The sequence below is a fragment of the Pelophylax lessonae genome (assembly GCF_965119305.1).
Source record: "Pelophylax lessonae genome assembly, chromosome: 9".
Lineage (NCBI taxonomy): Eukaryota > Metazoa > Chordata > Amphibia > Anura > Ranidae > Pelophylax > Pelophylax lessonae.
This window is the reverse complement of record NC_138776.1, coordinates 129,230,844-129,253,881: the sequence shown is the minus strand read 5'-3', so window position 1 is coordinate 129,253,881 and position 23,038 is coordinate 129,230,844. Positions and strand designations below refer to the sequence as shown.

Below are 23,038 nucleotides of genomic sequence, written 5' to 3'. Positions count from 1 at the left end.
AGCCAGCTTGCCCTAGTGGCATCCCCAGGGTCAGCCACATACTCCTCCTCCAACTCCAGCACCCGCCATGTCAACTCCTCCTCCAATTCCCTTGTGCAGGATTTAATTTGATTTATTGCAGAAATAAAAATACCCCTAAGAAAGCATTTAAAGGCATCCCTCATTCAGATATATTTATTTTGTGTAAGACCCTAAAGTCTGCTAGTTGCTCTGTAAACTACTTGGCCCAATCCTGATAAGGTTCCAGCTCAAAGGTGTGCGAACACCATCAAGAACGCTCTTATAGTTTAGATTCCTCTTTATTACAGTTCCTAATAAACCACATTGAAATGTACTGTAGGGCTGGACCTAGTGTTATATGGAACAAAAAGTTCCCAAACTACGTCTGTATTAGGCATTTCTTACCATTAAAAGCCTGTACTCAAATCCTTTGCCTCAGGTACTCAGATCACATCCAACTTTACTGAAGCTAGCCAAAGCCCACTGCAACCCCTACCATGGACCACCCCTCTAGGGTTTTACCCAATACAGGCTTGATACCATTTTGTATTTTCATCCATATTTATGAAAAAAGACTGCCATTGTGCTGTACTAGAAGCATAAAATCATGAATTTATACTTCTATTACAACACAACAATGTCAGCCTGTTTTCATAAGTATACTGGTCTCCACATAATAAATGTATAATCGAAAAAAAAATGCATCAATCTATAAACTACCTATATGTTCAACTTATAGTTTTAATGCATCATGCCTAATGAAGTAGCCTGAGTAGCTATGAAATATACTGAATGTGTTTTTTTATGTTTACCAAATAAAGCTCCTTTTGATATAGAAGACATAAGAGCTGATCTACTAAAACTGGAGAGTGAAAAAACGAGTGCAGCACTGCATAGAAGCCAATCAGCTTCTAACTTCAGCTTGTTCAATTAAACTTTGACAATAAAACGTGGAAGCTGATTGGTTTCTATGCAGAGCTGCACCAGATTTTGCACTTTTTAATTTTAGTAAATAAACCCCATTGTGTCATCCCAGTCCTCTTCCTCCCAGAACACACACTTTTTTCCACCAAAAAGAGACTACAGCAAATCGGACAACTGATGAGGTCCCCATCCAAATATCTAGAGAGTGATCTATTACAAAAGGTCTACGTGGGGAAACGCATATTCTCCGTGTACATTAATATCGGTTGCCGCCATCATAGGTTTTAAGCAACTTTACAGATGCAAGTACAGATATATCCTGTTTATCTGACAATATTTTAGGACAAAACAATACACTATAGTGGTGCCTCTCTCTTTTTCCAAGAGTCTACTCTACAGAGCTAAATGCTATCCAGATAGGGCTTACATCAGTGGCCTCTAAACTGCGACCTGTGGGCCAGATGTGGCCCTTTGCTTGTCTTTATCCATCCCTTGGGGCACTGTTCCTCCCACTGTTGCGGGGCACTATTCCTCCAACGGACACCAACTACAGAGCTCAACTCCTTCAACTAGCACCAACAGAAGGGCATAATTCCTCCCACTGACACCAACGATGAAGCACTATTCCTCCCACTGACACCAATAATGGGACACTATCCCTCAACTTATACCAACAATGGGGCACTATTCCTCCCACTGACACCAACAATGGGCACTATTCCTCCCACTGATATCAATGATGGGGCACTATTCCTCCCACTGACACCAACAATAGGGCACTATTCCTCCCACTGACAGCAACGATGGGGCACTATTTCTCCCACTGACACCATTGATGGGGTAATATTCCTCCCACTGACACCAACGATAGGGCGCTATTCCACCCACTGATACTAAGGAAAAAGCACTACCCCCCCACTGACCCGAATGATGGGGCACTATTCTTCCCACTGATACCAAAGATGGGGCATTATTCTTCCCACTGATACCAAAGATGGGGCACTATTCTTCCCACTGATACCAAAGATGGGGCACTATTCTTCCCACCGATACCAAAGATGGGGCACTATTCTTCCCACCGATACCAAAGATGGGGCACTATTCTTCCCACCGATACCAATAATGGGGCACTATTCTTCCCACCGATACCAAAGATGGGGCCCTATTCTTCCCACCGATACCAAAGATGGGGCACTATTCTTCCCACCGATAACAAAGATGGGGCACTATTCTTCCCACCGATACCAAAGATGGGGCACTATTCTTCCCACCGATACCAAAGATGGGGCACTATTCTTCCCACCGATACCAAAGATGGGGCACTATTCTTCCAACCGATACCAAAGATGGGGCACTAATCTTCCAACCGATACCAAAGATGGGGCACTATTCTTCCAACCGATACCAAAGATGGGGCACTATTCTTCCCACCGATACCAAAGATAAGGGACTATTCTTCTCACCGATACCAAAGATGGGGCACTATTCTTCCCACCGATACCAAAGATGGGGCACTATTCTTCCAACCGATACCAAAGATGGGGCACTATTCTTCCAACCGATACCAAAGATGGGGCACTATTCTTCTCACCGATACCAAAGATGGGGCACTATTCTTCCCACCGATACCAAAGATGGGGCACTATTCTTCCCACCGATACCAAAGATGGGGCACTATTCTTCCCACCGATACCAAAGATGGGGCACTATTCTTCCCACCGATACCAAAGATGGGGCACTATTCTTCCCACCGATACCAAAGATGGGGCACTATTCTTCCCACCGATACCAAAGATGGGGCACTATTCTTCCAACCGATACCAAAGATGGGGCACTATTCTTCCAACCGATACCAAAGATGGGGCACTATTCTTCCAACCGATACCAAAGATGGGGCACTATTCTTCCCACCGATACCAAAGATGGGGCACTATTCTTCCCACCGATACCAAAGATGGGGCACTATTCTTCCCTTTGATACCAAAGATGGGGCACTATTCTTCCCTTTGATACCAAAGATGGGGCACTATTCTTCCCTTTGATACCAAAGATGGGGCACTATTCTTCCCACTGATACCAAAGATGGGGCACTATTCTTCACACTGATACCAAAGATGGGGACCTATTCTTCACACTGATACCAAAGATGGGGACCTATTCTTCACCCTGATACCAAAGACTGGGCACTATTCTTCACCCCGATACCAAAGATGGGGCACTATTCTTACCACTGATACCAAAGATGGGGCACTATTCCTTCCACTGACACCAACATTGGGGCACTATTGCTCACAAAACCAATCATAGGACACTATTCCTCCTTCTGATCACAGGTGCTATGTAATTTCTTTACTACCACTGACCACTAATCCTTTAGGAATTGTTTACTCCCACTGACGCCAGAGCATTTTCTATTCCCACTGGCCAGAGCATTTTCTATTCCCACTGGCCAGTTTGGCCCCCTTAAGGATAGTAAATTGGCCCTTTGTCTAGAAAGTTTGGACACCCCTGGTCTACATATAATTGAATTTTCCTTTTAGTTTATGACATACCAATGCCTGTATCAAACGCACACATAAAAGTTAAAATGTTTAGATTTGTTTGGCCATTCTTCAGCGTGACAATTTTCTATCAATAGAAGGCCCTTCTCTATTATGCTAATAAATGTCCATGTATAACTAGATTTACAACTTGTTTACTAGCCTTTAAAAAAAACGCATCTTTGTTGTATTTATATGGTGACATCATTGTCATTTTTAGTTTAGGAGACACAGGGCTTACTCTTAAATTCTCAGGAAATTTCAGCCCAACAAATATAGAATGCTACTGGAATTCCACCCATCTCCCCCACAGCCTTGTGTCAACCATGACATGAAATGAAACAGAAATCTCTGCCCCATATCGGCAGTGACAGCTCATTTATTGCATGGGGACTTTGATTCAAGTCTCTTTCCAGCATCTTTTAGTCATCAGACTGTCAGTTGATAAAACTAGTGCAAAACCAACAGACAGCTGTTACACCGGTACAGATAGAATGACTTGCATTGCTGAGCTCTTTAGTCACTCCCAATGAAATGGTCATCTCACATTTCATACTAACTGGGGTATGCAATGTGGTTAGTGTATGGGATTTTTTTTTTCATCATAAGGCCCATTGCTACTCCTGCCCTCCCCTCCTGGATTCTCACATGACACAAGATCTGGCTAGTTAGCATGTCTGGAATGAGAAAGCACCTATCTCTGTGTCTGAGCTAGGTCCATAGATGCTGGTTCCCAGGTTGGAACATTACCTCATTCAACCTTGCCAGAGACACAGTATATAAAGCACAACGGGGCAAGGCTTAGAGTAGAACTAACTTGTCTTAATTAAGGTTAACATCAGGAAAGGACATTGCAAGAGACCACAGGCAAAATGCTTCTGAAAGTAGAAGACCTGGTATGTTTATTGTTCTATTTTTCTATTAAACCTAAAATCATTGTATCGGAGTATTTATGCTGTGAACTAAATATTTCACTGCACTAGTTTTATTTTTTATTTTATTTTTTGTCCTGTCTAAAATTTGGGTGAATACTAGCTTAACACCTTTACTAAGCCTTTATTCATGTACTTTTTGAGGTTTTCTCCTGAACAAGAAATGTTTTCAAATACATGCAAGTTTAGAATGTATGATCAAGGGTACAGTAGTGTGTGTATATATACATTCATACATGTTATTTAGTGTTCCAATTGTGATCATGTGAAGATATACTAAACATCTCAACATGAAAGCAAACCCAAACCAAGATGTTTCTTAGTCCATAATCTATCTCTCAGAGGACCATAAAATATATATTGGATGGAATTTATGAGCTGCTATTAACCACTCACAAATTTATCTACACTACAAAAATCAGTAGCATTTGCTTAGGTTACTAAAAAATAGGATTGCCAATGATTGTTACCTGGATCTTGGTCAAAGTTTCTACTGATGCTAGTGCATGTACAAGATCCTTAGCTTCTTGGAAGAATAGGGCCTGTATTGAATACAAGTTTTAATATATTTCCCCACATTGAAGATGGTTGGTGGGTTTAAAAAACAGTACTGAACATGTTTATTACTTTCCTGCTCTACTATTAGAATGACAATGTAAAGGGATTCTATTTAAATCAACAAAGTATCTTCAACTTTCCTCTATGTAGCTGCGGAATATCCATTTGCATAAAATGCAAAAATTAGTAAAAAGCAAAACTCTCTCAACGGCATGAGTTATTTCCCTGTGTGTTAATCCCTCACCCAAAACAGATCTTTGTGGTTTCCTTAGTAGATTATATTTCTCTGTAATTTGCTTAGCTTTTGAAATACATTTTGTCTAACTGATCACTGCCAAGACTAGAGAAACTGGCTAAATGTAGTTAATTTTCCTTTCTTTCCCAAATAATTTTGGTGTAAATGGATCATCATTTCTGTAGGTCATCTGAGGAAAATTTTACATCTGCTCTACTGTATATTGATTTTTCAGTTGGCCAACAGATTGATAAACATATAAAAGATTTTATTTTTTAATTTTTTTTTTTATGGTAACTACCATATATACATGGGGTGAGGTTTTATATGTTTGTTTATATGAGCAGGTGACTGGAAAGATGACCAAATTAATTTAGGTGTAACTGGATCATCATTTATGTATGTCATCTGGGGAAAATTGTACATCTGTTTGTTCATGTATATTGATTTATCAGTTTGCCAACAGATCGATCAACATAAAAAGGATTTTTTTTTTTTTTCACAGTAAACTTCAATATACATGGGGTGAGGTTTTATATGTTTATTCATATTAATCAACAGGTGACTGGGAAGAACACCAAATTAATTTTGATGTAAATGGATCATCATTTGTGTATGTCATCTGGGGAAAATTGTACATCTGTTCTTTCATGTATATTGATTTTTCAGTTTGCCAACAGATTGATCAACATAAAAAGATTATTTTTTTTATTTTTTTACGCTAAACTACCATATACATGGGTTAAGGATTTTTATGTTTATTCATATGAATCAACAGGTGACTGGAAAGACGACAGAAAAAGACACTGGAGATTTTGAAACAGGAAATTTTAGGCATGGAGAATATGAAAACGCCGTAACACTAGAGAAACAGGATGATTTAAAGACAACTTCAAAATCACTGCTTGAGCGTGAGGAGGAGAAACAAGCAGAGCAGAAAAAGCTCAAAGCCGAGGTATTGATAATCATTATACCTATATAGTGTGCAGTCTGTACAGTGCAGGGATGTATTGTCACAGTTTCGCATTTATTTGTATGTGCAAAGAATAGAATACTTGCTTTTCAAAAGGTTGTGGTAACTGGTCAATTGTCCAATATCAATGAATTAGCCCAGTTTTACTAGCCATATTAGCTTTATGAATACGGTTAATTATGTGATCATGGGTACCTACCCTAACCAATCTGTCTAGAAACACTCCTATCCAATTTGTCTAGTCATAATCAATTTTTAACCATGCTGTCTAGATAAAAGCAATCCTAACAAATCTGTCTGGCAATAAGAACTCATAAAAGGCGGCCCATGGGCTTAGCCATAAAAATTCATATAACAAGCCCAGTACATTTGCCTACATAAGCATAATAAAAAAAGCACCTCTTGACTGACGGGTAAATCCACAGTTAGGAGACCTGAAACACAAAAATCACAAGAACACTAGGATATAAGCTCCAGTCACAATTGCCAAATGTAAAACTCCAATGGCACCAGTGCCAAGGTCTTTTGTTGAGTCTGAATGCTACAATGTCACCTTGAATACCTACGGTAACAAAAAATTGCATCCTGTAGCAAAAAAAAAAAAAGGACAGAACATGCTGCACTAATAAGCAAATCTGCTGAGGATATCCCCACTAATCCTTTAGGATGCAGTTGTTGACATTTTATCAAACCACAATGTGTATGAACTTTAACTACATAAGCGGTCTCATGAAATAAAAACAAGACAGAAGATGTAAAGACTAATTACCACATTATATATGTTACAGATTACTGTGAACAAAGATAGAGATATTATAGGCAAATCTAAAACAGGCAGATGGAGTCTATTAATTTCAAAATCAAACGATGTAGCTACCTAAAATTGAAAATTTCAGTAGTTTAAACAGAATAATTAAATTTGATGAACAATCAGTTGTTGTGGCAGACTGCTCTTTGCCCCATTAAATAAATATGCTGGATGTTAAAGTACAGTACATCTAAAATCCATAACATTTTGTTTATTAATTTGACTAAAGAATAGTTAAAATCCCTGCCAGGTTTTCTTTTGCCATCTGTATCCCATTTGAGAGATATCTCATCACCTGGTCTGTGGACAGAACAGGAACTCTCCCCAAGGACAGGTAAATCCAGCGGTCACTGGAAAAAAAAAAATCGCAATAGTTCCTTTTCTGATTAAAACTCCAGATCTTGGATTTTCCCTCAGTTACAGCCCTGATAATAGTGGGCACTAGGAAAAAGAGTGAGGAAAAAGAATATCCACAGTGGGGACATAGAGATAGCAACAGAAGGTTCTTACCCTTACCCACTTTATGAAAAAAAAAAAAAAAAAAGATTTGGATGTAGATAGACTTTAATTCCTATCCTACTAATTGCTATGACATCATACGATATGCGTAGTAAAATCATTTTACAATAAATGGCTAATTGATGATCATGTAAAACTTCTTGATTTGTCTTTAGCTCCTCAAAAAGAAAATAGATGAAAGACCAAAACTAGACAACTTGGAAGATCTGCAAACTATAATAAAACTAAGAAAACGAAAAAGATGCAAAAAAGTAAAAGCACCTGTGGTCAAAGAACCAGAACCAGAGCCAGTGGTAAGTTTTAAATATTCAGAATAAATAATGAATTATGTGGGAAAAATGTAATACTCACAAAAAGCACAATCTATCATTTTAAGATTGAACGTGTGGAAGAAACAACATTTTTAAAAGCTGCACTAGAAAACAAGATGCCCATCATTGAAAAATTCCTGGCAGATGGTGGAGATCCAAATACCTGTGATGAGGTAAGATATTTTTTTATCTTTATAGATTACCTATAGCATATGCTAAAATGAAAAATATTTAAAAGCAGGAGCTGGCAAAGCTGAGAAATCCAACTGGCACTTAGCTCAAATTCCCATCATGCTTGGCATGGAAGCAAGAAGCTGAGCATCAATGGTGGATGTTGCAGTTCAGCAATAGCTGAAATACAGGAGGTAGCTAGACTATTACAGTAAACATCTCAGCTTCTCACACACTAAAAAACGTATTTCTTAAGCTCATCTACCTTAATAAATCATTGTTCTAATAGAAACAATCTCCATAGTTTAAGAATATGACTGAGGTGCCTGTACATGAACCCACTGACCGAACACTTATTTATATCTTTGTACACATGCCCATGATCTATGAGCTATGTTTCAATAAAATGTATTTATGTACATATACTCATGCTTCCATTGTCCACATTTAAATCAAATATTGAATAAAATAAAAAACAATGTTCACATTAGTAGCGCATTAACCACTTAAGCCCCGGAAGATTTTACCCCCATTCCGACCAGGGGGTATTTTGCGATTCGGCACTGCGTGACTTTAACGGAGAATTGCGCGGTCGTGCGACGCTGTACCTAAACGAATTTGGCGTCCTTTTTTTCCCACAAACAGAGCTTTCTTTTGGCGGTATTTGATCACCTGTGCGATTTTTTGATCACGCGCTATAAACAAAAAAAGAGCGTCCATTTTGCAAAAATAGCAATATTTTTCCCTTTTTTTTATATGAAATTCCCCCAAAAAAAAATGTAAAAATCAAAATTTTTTAAAATTTTCGGCCAATTTGTTTTATGCTACCTATGTTTGGTAAAAAAAAATCGCAAAAAGCGTATTTTGATTGGTTTGCGCAAAAGTTATTGCGTTTACTAACAAAGGGAAATATTTTTGTCATTTTTGTTGTTTTTTTTTTAACGCGTAATGGCGGCGATCTGCGATTTTTTTTGCGGTACTGCGACATTGCGGCGGACAGATCGGACCCTTGACTGACATTTCTGACACTTTTGGGGTTACCAGTGACATTTCTACAGTAATCAGTGCTATACATATGCACTGTTACTGTAAAAATACACTGGTAGTGAAGGGGTTAACTTTATTTGAGAGGGAGGGGCTGTGTGTGTCCCTAGGGGCGTGATTCTAACTGTGATTGGCTGGGGCTTCAGCTGTATGCAGAGTGATCAACGGATCTACATAGTAGATCCATGTGATCAGCTCTCATACAGCGAGGAGAATGACAGGCAGCTTGTTTACACAAGCTGCCTGACTTTCTCCCTCTCCCCCGCCGATCGCAGAGTGGCCGGCGGCGATCGGGTCCGCCGGTCACACGCGCGGGGGGGTCCGTGACCACTCGGGAGCGGGAGCGCGCCTCCGGGGGCGCGCGCTCGCTCCCTAGACCCTCACAAGCTAGTGACGTAGCCCTACGTCACTTTGCCTGTGAGGGGCTGACCGCCGACGTAGATAGTCGTGCGGCGGTCGGCAAGTGGTTAAGAGAGCGATGTGAATATTGTTTTTAATTTTATTCAATATTTGATTTTATGTGGACAATAGAAGCATGAGTACATGGTTTTAACTTTATAGCTGGAGCTAGTATATTAATCTTGCAAGTGCACATTGATTCATCCTAAGCGCTGGGTGAAAGAGACTAATGCTGGCCATACACGTATAGATTTTCGTCCGCAAATTTTCGTTTCAAGAAAATTCGTTTGATTTTCTAAACGTTAGTGGGGTTAAATCGATGTCCTTTTTCGACTGCAGCGACGGGAAAATTCGTAGGGGCAGAAGGGAAAACATTTCTCGATCAACGAATTTTCGGGCAGTGTATGTGGTAATCGTTCAGAAATTACATTCATTTTAAAATTAAATGTTAAAAGCAAAAGACAATTTTCGAACGACATTCGTCTATTCAAAGAATGTTCAAAGAATGTTCGTACGAATGTTCTACGAATATTCCCGTCCAAAAATCTATACGTGTATGGCTAGCATTAGTCTTTAAACGGATCGCTTTCCTTTTGTACTGCTATTTATGTACATAGCGAATACCCCTAATTCAAAGAATTAGAATCCTAAACCCCACAGAAATCTTATACAAGATAATTCTCTCAGTACAACCTGATATCATGCTAAGATGAGGGAAAAGCACCAACACATATGAATATCTGACCAGATTTCTGTATCTTTCTGAAGAATGATGGAATAATAAAGATCACCCATTGGGCTCAATCTTGATAGACTATCAAGGGGTTCAAGTATAGGATATACTGCATGCAGGCTACAGTAAATTCTTCGTAATCAGTAAAAGCAGTGGTATAAGTACAAGTATTTAAACATGGCACAAATTGGTGAATAGAAAATGCTCCGATGAGCAATCAAATCTTCCTTTTTAAATGCATAAGTAGTGTTTCTCCTCAGAAGCATTGGGCAATGTCCAGTCAGCATTCTGCTATTACTGTATTTAAGCAATATACTGCTTGCCAATGTCCCTGTAATATGTATTTAATTAAGCACCTCCCAGGGAGGCAAAATGGCTTTAACAAATGACAGTAGATCAGTGATGGCGAACCTTGGCACCACATTTCCCTTGATACTCAACCACACTGCAGTGTGTATTAGCATCATGGGAAATGTAGTTCCAAAACATCTGGGGTGCCAAGGTTCGCCATCACTGCAGTAGATAATCTTGCTAATTATTCCTTTACCTAGTTTTTTTTTTAAATATAGATCTGGAGACGTTCAAGAGTTGGTGCACAGTAGTGTCAAGTTCAGTCTCTCCAACTTGCTTAAAATTTAGGGAATCTAGGTGTGCAATCCCTGCACCTGAATCCCCAGACCTGGCAATTTGCTATGACCACTAAAAGTCGGTCTTTTTGAGGAAGTTGTACAGCAACAGAAAGAGCAAGACACTATGACAAGCAGGAGCAAATCTATTAACTTTGGTGCTGGAAAGCATAGTGAGAGATCATCAGAAATAGGAAATGTCCTTATGACTAATATTCTTAGTGTAAATATACAACTGATGAATAGAAGACAAGATGGAAAGATTGAGAGATCAAATGTCTGATTTGCATAAATACACCTGGGAAGCCCCTTTGCTGAATAATGCCAAGGGAGAAGTGGTGCCAATAATAGAGACGCCATTCTCAGACATGAGAGCGCAACGTACAGGAGTACCTGGGCCCTCAAGCACTGATGTCAAAAGAAAAACCCATCAATTAAAAGGGAGCAGTGAATGCTTCATTAAAAATTGGTTTTAGCATTTTTTCCTAAGATTTTAAAAATTGCACTAACCTTCTGAATATTAAGCTCTATATCAAGCCCTGAGACATCCTCATTGGCAGACTGTCTGTCCATCATAAAAAGCACAGTTTACTCTACTTTCTTTATAAACCTGGCTCTCTTTCCTAACAGTACAGACGCACGGCCCTGCACAGAGCATGTTCGGAAGGACACCTTGCCATTGTTGAGAAGTTAATTGAAGCTGGAGCAAACCTAGAATTCCACGACATGGTATGTGAATTTTTCCAATACATCAGTCATTAAAAATGAAAATAGCCACAACAAAGAAGCTAGCAAGGTTGCTGGAGAGGTCACTGGAAAATATTGCTAAATTACAAAACTATAATTTTGTTGACAAAAGGCTGCCAAATTTTGCAAGGCACTTAAGCCACAAGGGAAAATAATAGACTCATGCCGATCTACCTTCGCACCCTCCTGCTAAGTGCAATAAAAGTGGTTTCCCTTGGTTAGCATTCTCCATGTAGGTAATAAACTATTCATACAAGTAGTAGGAAGTAACAAGCCTGAAAAAAATTAAAGGCCCCAATCAAAGATTAATTCAATTTTATCAGGCAAAATATCCACCAAGTAGGATTTAATTTTCCTTAACTTGACAACTAAAACCATTTACATGCAATTTTGAATTGTAATTAACACATTTTTAATAAAAATGCACTCTATACATAGTATACCTTAATATCAATGAAGCATATAAAAGATGACTGTTCTTACTATGTAGACTTACAGTCAGCTACAAGGGCTCATGGTTTGGGATAGAAGTATTTTGAATGGTACCTTGAACTAAAGCCACCACACAAAAGGGACTATTCATAGAAATAATGGGATAAAAGTAGTTGTTGCTCTGCTTTTCTGGTAATTATCTGGGGAAATATAGGGACTACATCTGCACTTGCCACCATTTTCCTAAATTTTTTGCCTAAAAATGGGCTGAAGGGTTACAACCTATGCCAGTTATTTGTGTGCCATTGCGGGAAGTTTCCTTTTACTTTTATCCCAAGGACACCTCATTAAGTTAGAAAAAAACATCTCCAAAGTGAGTGAACTCCTTTCAGAATGCCCCCTCATCTTCTGTCATAGTAACAGTAGACACTAAGACAAATAGAGTAAAAAATAGCTCTTTGCTGGTGGCTATTGTTACAAGCGTCACAATCAATGCCATTTTACTTTCAGTGATGCTACACAAATGCTTCACTGTCCTGAAATAACCATGCAGTTTGTAAAAGAGTGACGTCCTTTATCTTAAAAAGAATTAAGCTTGATGAAGGATTCTCCTCAAAGGCACGCTAACAAAATATAGTTCCATGTAGTGAAAAGTAGTTAAAGAAACCTCTGACAAACAAGATACTATAAGATATATAATCCCCTTTTTTTTTACTCTGTAGTCAACTGAGACCTACCAAAATCACAAGTTTTCTCTACCCTTACCTGTCTGAATTCAGTAGCAGGACCCAATTGGTTAAGGGGATATTTTTGTTCTGTTCACAGCTTGAATCAACAGCAATTCACTGGACCTGTCGAGGTGGAAGTGTTGAAGTTCTGAAATATATACTAAACAAAGGAGCAAACATCAACGCAAGAGACAAGGTAGATTATACTTCTTGAACACCATTGCTGAAATGTACCTCAAACTCAAAATTAAGTATTAGAATCAGAAGTATTAGTATTAGAATCACTTTGTGTGCATCCAGCAGCGATCGCTACAGGTAATTGTTGGCTGTGCAGAGAGCAGTGAGTAACTGCGGCCATTGGTGACCTATCATAGCAAACGGGGCGGACGGCAGGAATTGGATTTCTACCACTACTGTTTGCACCGGCCCTAATCGCTGGTGTGAATGTAGCCTAAACGTTTAAAGTCAACTTGGAGCATATATTATACATATATTAGTAGATAAATTAAGGACAGGCATGCCAGGAGGGAGCCCATTCCTTGTTAAAAACACAGGGACGCATTAGAAGCCCAGGAAGGACTCTAAAAAACTAGAATGACAGCTATCCTAGTAACTCCATAAAACTGTCAGATGTAAATGAAAAAGATAAAGCTTGATACACAACTTTAGTTGTTCAATATCCTTTAGATTTACCTTCAACTATGTAGTGCAAGGGTGTGCCTGATTGCATACAAATTGAAAGTGTTTAAGTTTGACCTCATAATTAAAGGTTTTGGTAAATCTAAAGGGAAAAAAACCTAAAGACAATTGTATAGTGTGTATCCAGCGTAAAGCTGGATACACACTATACAACTTGTGTTGGTAGATTTCCTTTGGATTTACCTTCAACTATGTAGTACAAGGGACTGCCTGATTGCATACAAATTGAAAGTGTTTAGTTTTGACCTCATATTATATGGTTTTGGTAAATCTAAAGGAATACATCTAGAGAAAATTGTATAGTGTGTATCCAGCTTTAGTCTAGGAGGTGGCATGCACCTTGATGGACTAACCTCACAGGGGTAGATTTACTAAGACTGGTGTACTTAGAATCTGGTGCAGCTGTGCATTGCAGCCGATCAGCTTCTAAACTCAGCTTGTTCAATTAAGCTTTGACAATAAATCCTGGAAGCCGATTGGTTTCTATGCAGAAGTGAGCCTGATTTTGCACTCTCCAGCTTTAGTAAAGGAAAAAAAAAATCATAGTATTCTTGCACATTTATACAAATGTCTGAATTCCTGGAGTTCAGCTTTATGTATGAATATGGCTTCCCATAAAAAAAATGCGTTTACTATTCTCTTAGTCCCCCCCTTTAAAAATACCACAGACCTGGTGAGCCTGTCAGTGAAGTCCACCTAATGCAGCTTCCTGTGATGGTGCAACAACAATGCTGCACTGCTCCTAAATTCACAACACAGTTGCCACTCTCATGCAGACCGTTTCTGCTTGCACTGCAGTGGAATGAGAAGATACAGGGTACATAGCCATCAGCATTGTCATCGCCGATAAGGCTACAGCTAGTCAATCAGCACCCGACACACCTTGCCCACACCATTTCTTTCTGGACTGATAGCACTGCCTCAGTTATTAAAACCCTTAAGGCCTGAACACATAAGTAAATCTGAAGTAAAATTTGGTCCAACGAACGATCTGCCGATTTTAGGATTGTTAGTATAATGCTTTCGACAGCCGATTACGAATTTTCGCACGACAAAAACTGGATGTGCAGGCTATAAAATTTGTATCGTACATCAACACAACGTTAGATTTTTGTTTAACCACTTCAGCCCCGGAAGGTTTTACCCCTTTAATGACCAGGTCATTTTTTGCAATTCGGCACTGCATTACTTTAATGAAAAATTGCACGGTCGTGCGACGCTGTACCCAAATACAATTGATGTTCTTTTTTCCCCACAAATAGAGCTTTCTTTTGGTGGTATTTGATCACCTCTGAGGTTTTTAGATTTTGCGCTATAAACAAAAAAAAAGAGCGACAATTCTGAAAAAATAAACACAATATCTTTTACTTTCTGCTATAAAACATTCCCAATAAAAAAAAAAATGAAAAAAATTAATTTTTTATCAGTTTAGGCCAATTTGTATTCTGCTACATATTTTTGGTAAAAAAAAAATCCCAAAAAGCGTATTTTAATTGGTTTGCGCAAAAGTTATCGCGTTTACAATCTACAGGATTTTTGGACTTTTATTTATTTTGTTTTTTATTAGTAATGGCTGCGATCAGCGATTTTAAGCGAGACTGCAACATTGCGGCGGACAGATCGGACCCCTGACATTTTTGACACTTTTTGGAGACTAGTGACATTAATACAGTAATCAGTGCTAAATATGCACTGTTACTGTATAAATGACACTGGCAGGGAAGGGGTTAACACTGGGGGTGATCAAAGGGGTAATGTATGCCTAAAGTGCTTACTGACTGTGTGGGGAAAGGGCTCTGTGACAGGCACAGAGAGATTGGGGTTTCAGCTTAGCCGAAAACTCCTGATCTCTCTCTGCCTGTGTGACAGAAGACCCGCCTGCTTTGTTTACATCAGCAGGCAGGTCTTCTGTCAGTTTCTCTGATGATCGCGAGAGGCCGGCGGTGATCGCTGCTGCTGCTCCCACAGGTGGTTTAATCACAGCGGGAGCGCGGCTCTGGTGGCGCCACCGAGACTGCATGCACAAAATCACGTAGATCTACGTGATTTTGTGCTGCCGAGCCACCCTGCCACAGTATATCTGTGTCGGGCGGTCGGTAAGTGGTTAAATTGTAAAGTTTTTGTCCGAAAAAAAAAAAAAAAATAAGAGCAAGACTACTCATGCTCGGAAACGAAAGAATGCATACAAAACAATGCACCACATGACATCACTTCTGAAGTTGAATTCTGTCATATGAGAATTTTCGTATGAAAGTAACCTCTTCACTTACCATATGATACTAGTGTGCAACAAAAAATGGATGAAAATTAGTCCGATAATCTGATTGTGTGTATGAGGCTTTACATTGTGAGCTGCAGTGTCAGGGAGGGGGAGTGTGGGAGACACAAATAAAGGATGCTTTGGCTCACTCAAAGAAAATAAAGTAAGTTTGTGCATGACACAGCAACTGGATTTGGTACTGGTTTAGACTGTTGAACAGGAATCTTTAGTTGTATTTGAACCACTTACCGACCGCCCGTCGTCATTTTACGTCGGTCCTTTGACGCTAAATACCGGGGTTATGGCAGGATATAGCTGCCATAACCCCGGTATTTTTGAAAACGGCGGGCGATCGGCTTTCAGGTAAGGGTGGTCCCAGTGGCGGATTCGCCGCGGGATCACACTTACGGTGCGGCGGAAGAGGTGCCCCCCCCCCGCCGCATCCTGGTCATTTTCCCCGCTTACCAGACCCGCCGGCATCGGGGAAAATTATCCGATCCCAGATCCTCTTAGACAGGAAGTCGAGTGAGGGCAAGATGGCCCTTATTCGACTCTATGGTCTTGGAGGACCGGAGTGAGGTCAAACATTTTTTTTTTTTTTTTAGTGTACTTGTGAGGTCTGAGGTCTTGATGACCCCAGATCTCACAATAAAGAGGTCCTATCGTGCCTATTTCTATTACATTCCTTGTAATAGGAATAAAAATGATCACATTTTTATTTTTTAACTGTGTAAAAATAAAAAATAATAAATAAAATAAATAGGGGGAAAAAAATAATAATTAAAGCTCCCTGTCCCCGTTAGCTCGTGCGCATAAGCAAACGCTTACGGAAGCCCCGCTCACATATGTAAACGGTGTTCAAACCACACATGTGAGGTATCGCCGTGATCGTTCGAGCAAGAGTTTGAGCTCTAGACCTCCTCTGTAACTCTAAGCTGATAACCTGTAGACATTTTTAAAGTGTCGCTAATGGGGATTTTTAAGTAGCAAAGTTTGTCGCCATTCCACGAGCGTTTGCAATTTCGAAGCATGACATGTTGGGTATCTATTTACTCGGCGTAACATTATCTTTCACATTATGGAAAAAAATTGGGCTACCTTTACTGTTTTTTATTTAATTTAAAAAAGTGAATTTTTTTCCAAAAAAAAAATGCGTTTGGAAGACCGCAGCGCAAATACAGTGTGATAAAAAAATATTGCAACGATCTCCATTCAATTCTCTAGGGTCTCTGCTAAAAAAAAAAATGTATAATGTTTGGGGGTTCCAAGTAGTTTTCTAGCAAAAAAAAAAACTGATTTTAGCTTGTAAACACCAAGTGTCAAAAATAGGCCTGGTCTTAAAGTGGTTAATTGTATGGGGACACAGACAGTAAAAAATCCTGACAATGGTTCAAACCCACCCATTCAAATCTTAGGAAAAAAAGGCACCAAAATAGAAAAAGAACGAACTTTCGCTGTTATTCTGTAAGTGCTTCAAATTATTTTGAAAAACCTTATATTTTACCTTAGATCCTATCCAATATGATGATTGTTCACAAGTAGTGTGGACAAGGCCTTATTACAGAAAACAAGTTTTATTTTAGAGATAACAGCCTGTACAATATGCTAATATAAATAGGAAATATGTTCTCTGACAGATTCAGTTAGTGTTACAGTTGAAATAGCAGATCTCGCAAAATGAAATCTTATTGGTTTACATATGCAGTTATTTATATATTCGCAAACTCATGAGCTACTGATATCCTCATGCAACTATTTTTACCCAACTGCACAAACCCATGTACAGTTTAGTGAATGATCTCCATCTCTGTTTCTCTAGCTGTTCAGTACTCCTCTCCACGTAGCAGTCAGATGTGGAAAGTATGAGTGCGCAGAACATCTCATTGCATGTGAAGCTGACTTAAATGCCAAAGACCGGGTAAGAATAACTGTTGTATTCTAAAAAAAAGTCTCAGGCTTGGATGTTATTATTACTATACAGGATTTATATAGCGCCAACAGTTTGCGCAGCACTTTACAATGTGGGGGAAGACAATACAGTTACAGTACAATTCAATACAGGAGGAATCAGAGGGCCCTACTCAGAGCTTACAATCTAGAATGCAGTTAGAATCCTTTATTAGGCAAAAATTGATAACATATCTCTTCCAAAACGCCAACAACTGGTCTCCCCAGTTTTTAGACCTCTACAGAATGTTGCTAAAAGAAGACGGTATGCTACAGCGTGGTAAACACAACCCTGTCCCAGTGAGTGTTGCCGCCAATTTCAAAATAACTATTTTTTTTTCCCTTAAAATAGACATTTTCTTACCAAATCTGAAGAAAAGTCATCCAAGCTCCTACAGCACAAAAAATTGGGGCATGCTGGGTATAGGAGGAGTAATATGGGCACTGGCTGGCTTACAATTTTTCTGTTTGCCAGTATCCCAACCACCAGTATAACTCAAATGTTTCTGAATTCTCATTTCTCTAAATGAGATGAGAAATATGTTTAAACTAATTACAGAAGTTCCTATTACATAAGTAGTTTTTTATAAAAGATCCCCAGACACAGGTAACGACCAATATTTGAATATGCATGTATGTAGAAGGATTATCATGGGAAATTTACAAAAAAAAAAAAAACGGAGAGCAAAAAAATAAAAAACACCGTACAGATGAACTTCAAGGAATTAAAAAAAACCCCTAAGGCCTCTTTCACAGGGGCGCTCCGTTTTTGTCGTCCGTTCAGTCACTTTTTTTTTAATGGACACGGATGACACTTGTGTCATCCGCTCCGTATGCCCGCATATCATCCCATCCGTTTGCGGATGATATACGGACATAATGTATGTCTATGGGATTGCGGATGTCAGCGGATAACACCGCTGACATCCGATTTTGCGTCCTTTACGTTTTTTAAACGGAAGAAAAATAGGGTTCTGTTCCATTCCAAAAAAATGGAACAGAGCTGAAAGGATGCAAATCGGATGTCAGCGGATGGTCATCCGCTGACATCCACAATCCCATTGACATTCATTATGTCCGTATATCACCCGCAAACGGATGAGGTGATATACCGAACGCCCGTGTGAAAGAGGCCTAAATTACAAGGAAAGGTTGTGGCCTACTAAACAGTTAACAACTGATTTCCAATGTTTGGCAATCAATTCCAACAATATGAAAACTAAAATACCATATATTTTCTACTAATAACTAAATTTGTAACTCATTCTGTCTTTTGAAAAAAAAAAAAGCCAAACATTTTAAAATATGCCAGAAAACCAGTTTAATGCATTTGAATTTTGTAAAAATATGAACATATTTTATCCACAGGAAGGAGATACACCAATGCACGATGGAGTCAGACTAAATCGTTACAAAATGATGAGACTCTTGATTATGTATGGGGCCAATTTCTCAATCAAAAATTGCGTAAGTTCCTGACAAACTTTTTTTTTTTGCAATCAATTAAACTTGACGTTAGACTAAATACAAAACTTGAGATTGAGGTTGTTACTTATAGCCTGGGTTGACACTTTGCGGTGCGGGACACGCATGTGAGATTTAAGATTCATTTTGTATGGCTCAGATTTACAAAATTGTTTTTTTTTGTCGCACCTGAATCGGATTGTTCACACCCATGTGATCAGATTCTGGCAATCACACTGCATTTTATGAGCTGTTTCAGGGTGTCATTAATTTAACATTTGACACCCGCAGCAGATCGCATGAACGTTGTGCAATTTCAATGCAATGCGGGAAATGCACAGGATTTGCTGCGTTTCTCGCATTGCATCAGTGTGAACTTGGGCTTAGAGAAGACTGTAAAAACATCCAACTTTAGGAACTCAAAAATATGCAAGACCTAAAATCTTACCTTTCAAGTCTAATAAATGGAAGAATACTGTTTAACCACCTGACTCCAGAGGGTTTTACTCCCTTCATGACCAGGCCCTTATTGCTATTCAGCACTGTGCTACTTTAACTGGCACTTGCATCGTCATGCAGCACTGGACGCAAATAAAATGTATATAATTTTTTTCACACAAATAGAGCTTTCTTTTGGTGGTATTTGATCTGGGTTTTATTTTGCTATAAAAGCGAAAATTTTGAGAAAAAAAAAATATTTGCTATGTTATAAAACATATCCATTAAAATCATATTTCTTAAAAAAATTTAGACCAAAATGTATTTTGTCACGTCTTTGGTTAAAAAAATAAATAAATAAATATTTGCATAATAATTGGTTTGTGTGAAGGTTATAGGGTCTACAAACTATGTTATATATACACTGCTCAAAAAATTAAAGGAACACTTTGAAAACACATCAGACATCAATGGGGAAAAATATCATGCTGGATATCTATACTGATATGGACTGGGTAATGCGTTAGGAACGAAAGGATGCCACATCATTTGATGGAAATGAAAATTAGCAACCTACAGAGGGCTGAACTCAAAGACACCCCGAAAATCAAAGTGAAAAAATTATGCAGCAGGCTAGTCCATTTTACTGAAATTTATTGCAGCAACTCAAAATGGTACTCAGTAGTTTGCATGGCCCCCACGTGCTTGAATGCATGCCTGACAACATCGGCATGCTCATAATGAGACGACGGATGGTGTTCTGGGCATTTCCTCCCAGATCTGGACCAGGGCATCACTGAGTTCCTGAACAGATTGAGGAGCAACCTGGTGGCGTCAGTTGGACCGAAACAATGTCCCAGAGGTGTTCTATTGGATTTAGGTCAGGTAAACGTGGGGGCCATTCAATGGTATCAATTCTTTCATCCTCCAGGAACTGGCTGCATACTCTCGACACATGAAGACAGGCATTGTCATGCACCAGGAGGAACCCAGGACCCACTACACCAGCGTAGGGTTCTGACAATGGGTCCAAGGATTTCATTCCGATACCTAAAGAAAGTCAGGGTGCCATTGTCTAGCCTGTAGAGGTCTGTGCGTCCCTCCATGGATATGCCTCCCCAGACCATCACTGACCCACCACCATACCAGTCATGCTGAACGATGTTACAGGCAGCATAACATTCTCCATGGCTTCCCCAGACCCTTTTATGTCTGTCACATGTGCTCAGGGTGAACCTGCTCTCATCTCTAAAAAGCACAGGATGCCAGGACAGGAAGCCAAAAAAAGGTCAATGGCCCCCACCTGTAAAATCATTCCTATTTTGGAGGATTAATTGTTGCCCATCTAGTGCACCTGTTAATTTTATTACCACCAAAACAACTGAAACTGTTTAACAACCCCCTCTGCTACTTAACTGACCAGATAATATCTCAGAGTTGAATTGACTTGATGCTATACTCTGATTAAAAAGTATTCCTTTAAATGTTTATTTTTTTTTAGCAGTGTATATTTGAAAATTGATCAATCCTGATGTACTGACTGCCTTTCTCATTTCCTGAGGCCCTTAAAATCGACAGGACAGTACAAATATCCCCAAATGACCCCTTTTTGGAAAGTAGAGAGTCTGAGATATTTAGTAAGAGGCATGGCAAGTCTTTTGAATTTGCAATTTGTGTCACAAAAGACAGCAAACTTTTGAACTGTCAAGAATGGGTTACATCATACATCTTTTACAAAGTGTCTGTGTCCATACCCACTAAATCATGCTGACTGGAAACATAACTTATGCAGACAAAAAAAGGAAACACATTTCCTGCCTCAAGGGTGCTGGACTTTTAGAATGCTTGAAAAATACTGTGACCACATACAGAATCTAAAATAAAGACAATAAGCAGGTTATTTTAACAGATAGAGTTGTATATTTTTAGGATTACAATTTGATGCTGCAAATCCATATAAAAAAATAGTACTTAATGGAGGTCTTTAATCGCTTGTCGACCGTATAACATAGATAAATGGCGGCAAGGTGGCCATTACTTCCCCTAGTAAAAGCATCTAACACAGTACACCAAAACACTGGTTAGATAAATATTTTATCCCTTCCCAGTCAGTGTCATTAGTACAGTGACCGTGCATATTTTTAGCACTGATCTCTGTATTAAGTGTCACTGGTTCCCAAAAAGTGTCATTGTCCGGATGTCCACTGCAATATCGCAGTCCCGCTATAAGTCGCTGTTCGCCGCATTACTAGTAAATAAAGAAAAAAATAATCCAATATATATTTCATAGTTTGTATACACTAACTTTTGCGCAAACCAATCAATATACGCTTAATTAATTTTTTTTTTTTTACCAAAAACACGTAGCAGCGTACATATTAGCCGAAATATTGCAAGTAATTTAGACATCTGTGTCTGATTATTTTCCTTTTAAATTGTCCTAACAGGCGGGAAAGACACCAATGGAACTTGTCCTCCAGTGGCAAAACGGCGCCAAAGAGATATTCGGTGGGCTTCAGGAAAAGTCATACAAGAGCTCTCACATACAAAATTTCTGACATAAAAACGGTTTAAAGAGGCATTAGCTATGGCACATTTTTTTTTTTTTTTTGCTTCAAGAAGCTTTGATAGGACGATTCCAGATTTTTTAAAATTTCTTGCACTTTGAATTTTTTAATTGTATTTATTTATTTATTGATTGTTACTGCAAAGGCATTTATGTTATGTGCTTTATATTAATTCCATAGGAAAGAAATATTTATGTTGAATAAATGTGGCAGATAAGCTGCCCCAACGTTATTACTGTTGATAAGTTATATGAAGAACACAAATACTTGTATTTTAATCTTGTTGAATGTAAGTAGAAGAGCAACACACGCTGGGCATTAGCAGTTGTGTTGTGACCAACATGACAAGAAATACAATGGACAAAGCCAGAGAGAAGACTCTTGGCTGTATGTTTGGAAGTACCAGGCTTTGGCAGTGGTGTGGGCTATCCTGCTTGTTAATAAATAGTGAGGACAGGCCCTTTACCTAGCAAAGCTACTAAACTAGAGAATGGAGAGAACTAGAATGTTAGGGATGCATGGGGGTTTTATCTGCAGTGCCAGAACAGAAACATTACCGTGTTCGGATTTGAACTTGCCTATTAGGTTAGGTTGGAGCTTCAGCCTGAACACTAGGCGTTTCTGTTAAAGCAATGGGCATCATTTATAAAATAACTTCCAAAGGAAACGTAGGCAAAACCTACAACAACCAGATTCCATTTTATCTTTATGGCAATTTAGCATAAGGAAAGCTAATCCTTTACTGGTTGCTGTGTCTAAAGGGTGTGGAGCATGGGTTCCAAGTTAATCTTTAGGGTCCCAAAAGAAAAACGCCACATTGACTTTGGAGTTTTACTACTGCAAACAATAGCTCTATTTTTCCTTTGACCTTCCTTTTATAAATAAGCCCGAATAAAAGTTGCTACGGCTCTGCACAAAAATCAATTTTGAACTACACTGAAAAAAGCTAAAGAATTAGCATGCTCTTTAAGAGTCCCCCTACA

General features: G+C 38.9%; 1 protein-coding gene across 1 annotated transcript; it reads left to right on the top strand.

Moving 5' to 3' along the window:
• The first annotated feature begins 4,231 nt into the window (after window positions 1-4,231).
• On the top strand, window positions 4,232-22,169 carry ANKRD1 (ankyrin repeat domain 1). Its single transcript, XM_082266844.1, has 9 exons — window positions 4,232-4,360; window positions 5,968-6,144; window positions 7,645-7,782; window positions 7,866-7,973; window positions 11,404-11,502; window positions 12,778-12,876; window positions 17,459-17,557; window positions 18,955-19,053; window positions 21,936-22,169. Exons 1-9 carry the CDS (start codon window positions 4,337-4,339, stop codon window positions 22,044-22,046), a joined length of 954 nt encoding a protein of 317 aa, XP_082122970.1. The 5' UTR covers window positions 4,232-4,336; the 3' UTR covers window positions 22,047-22,169.
• The last annotated feature ends 869 nt before the right edge of the window (window positions 22,170-23,038 follow it).

Excerpts from the sequence above, each read along its gene's own strand:
- ANKRD1 (XM_082266844.1), top strand. The coding sequence starts at position 4,337 with ATGCTTCTGAAAGTAGAAGACCTG. Across the intron at positions 12,877-17,458 it reads ACATCAACGCAAGAGACAAG|CTGTTCAGTACTCCTCTCCA; the intron begins GTAGATTATACT and ends CTGTTTCTCTAG. Across the intron at positions 19,054-21,935 it reads ATTTCTCAATCAAAAATTGC|GCGGGAAAGACACCAATGGA; the intron begins GTAAGTTCCTGA and ends TTGTCCTAACAG.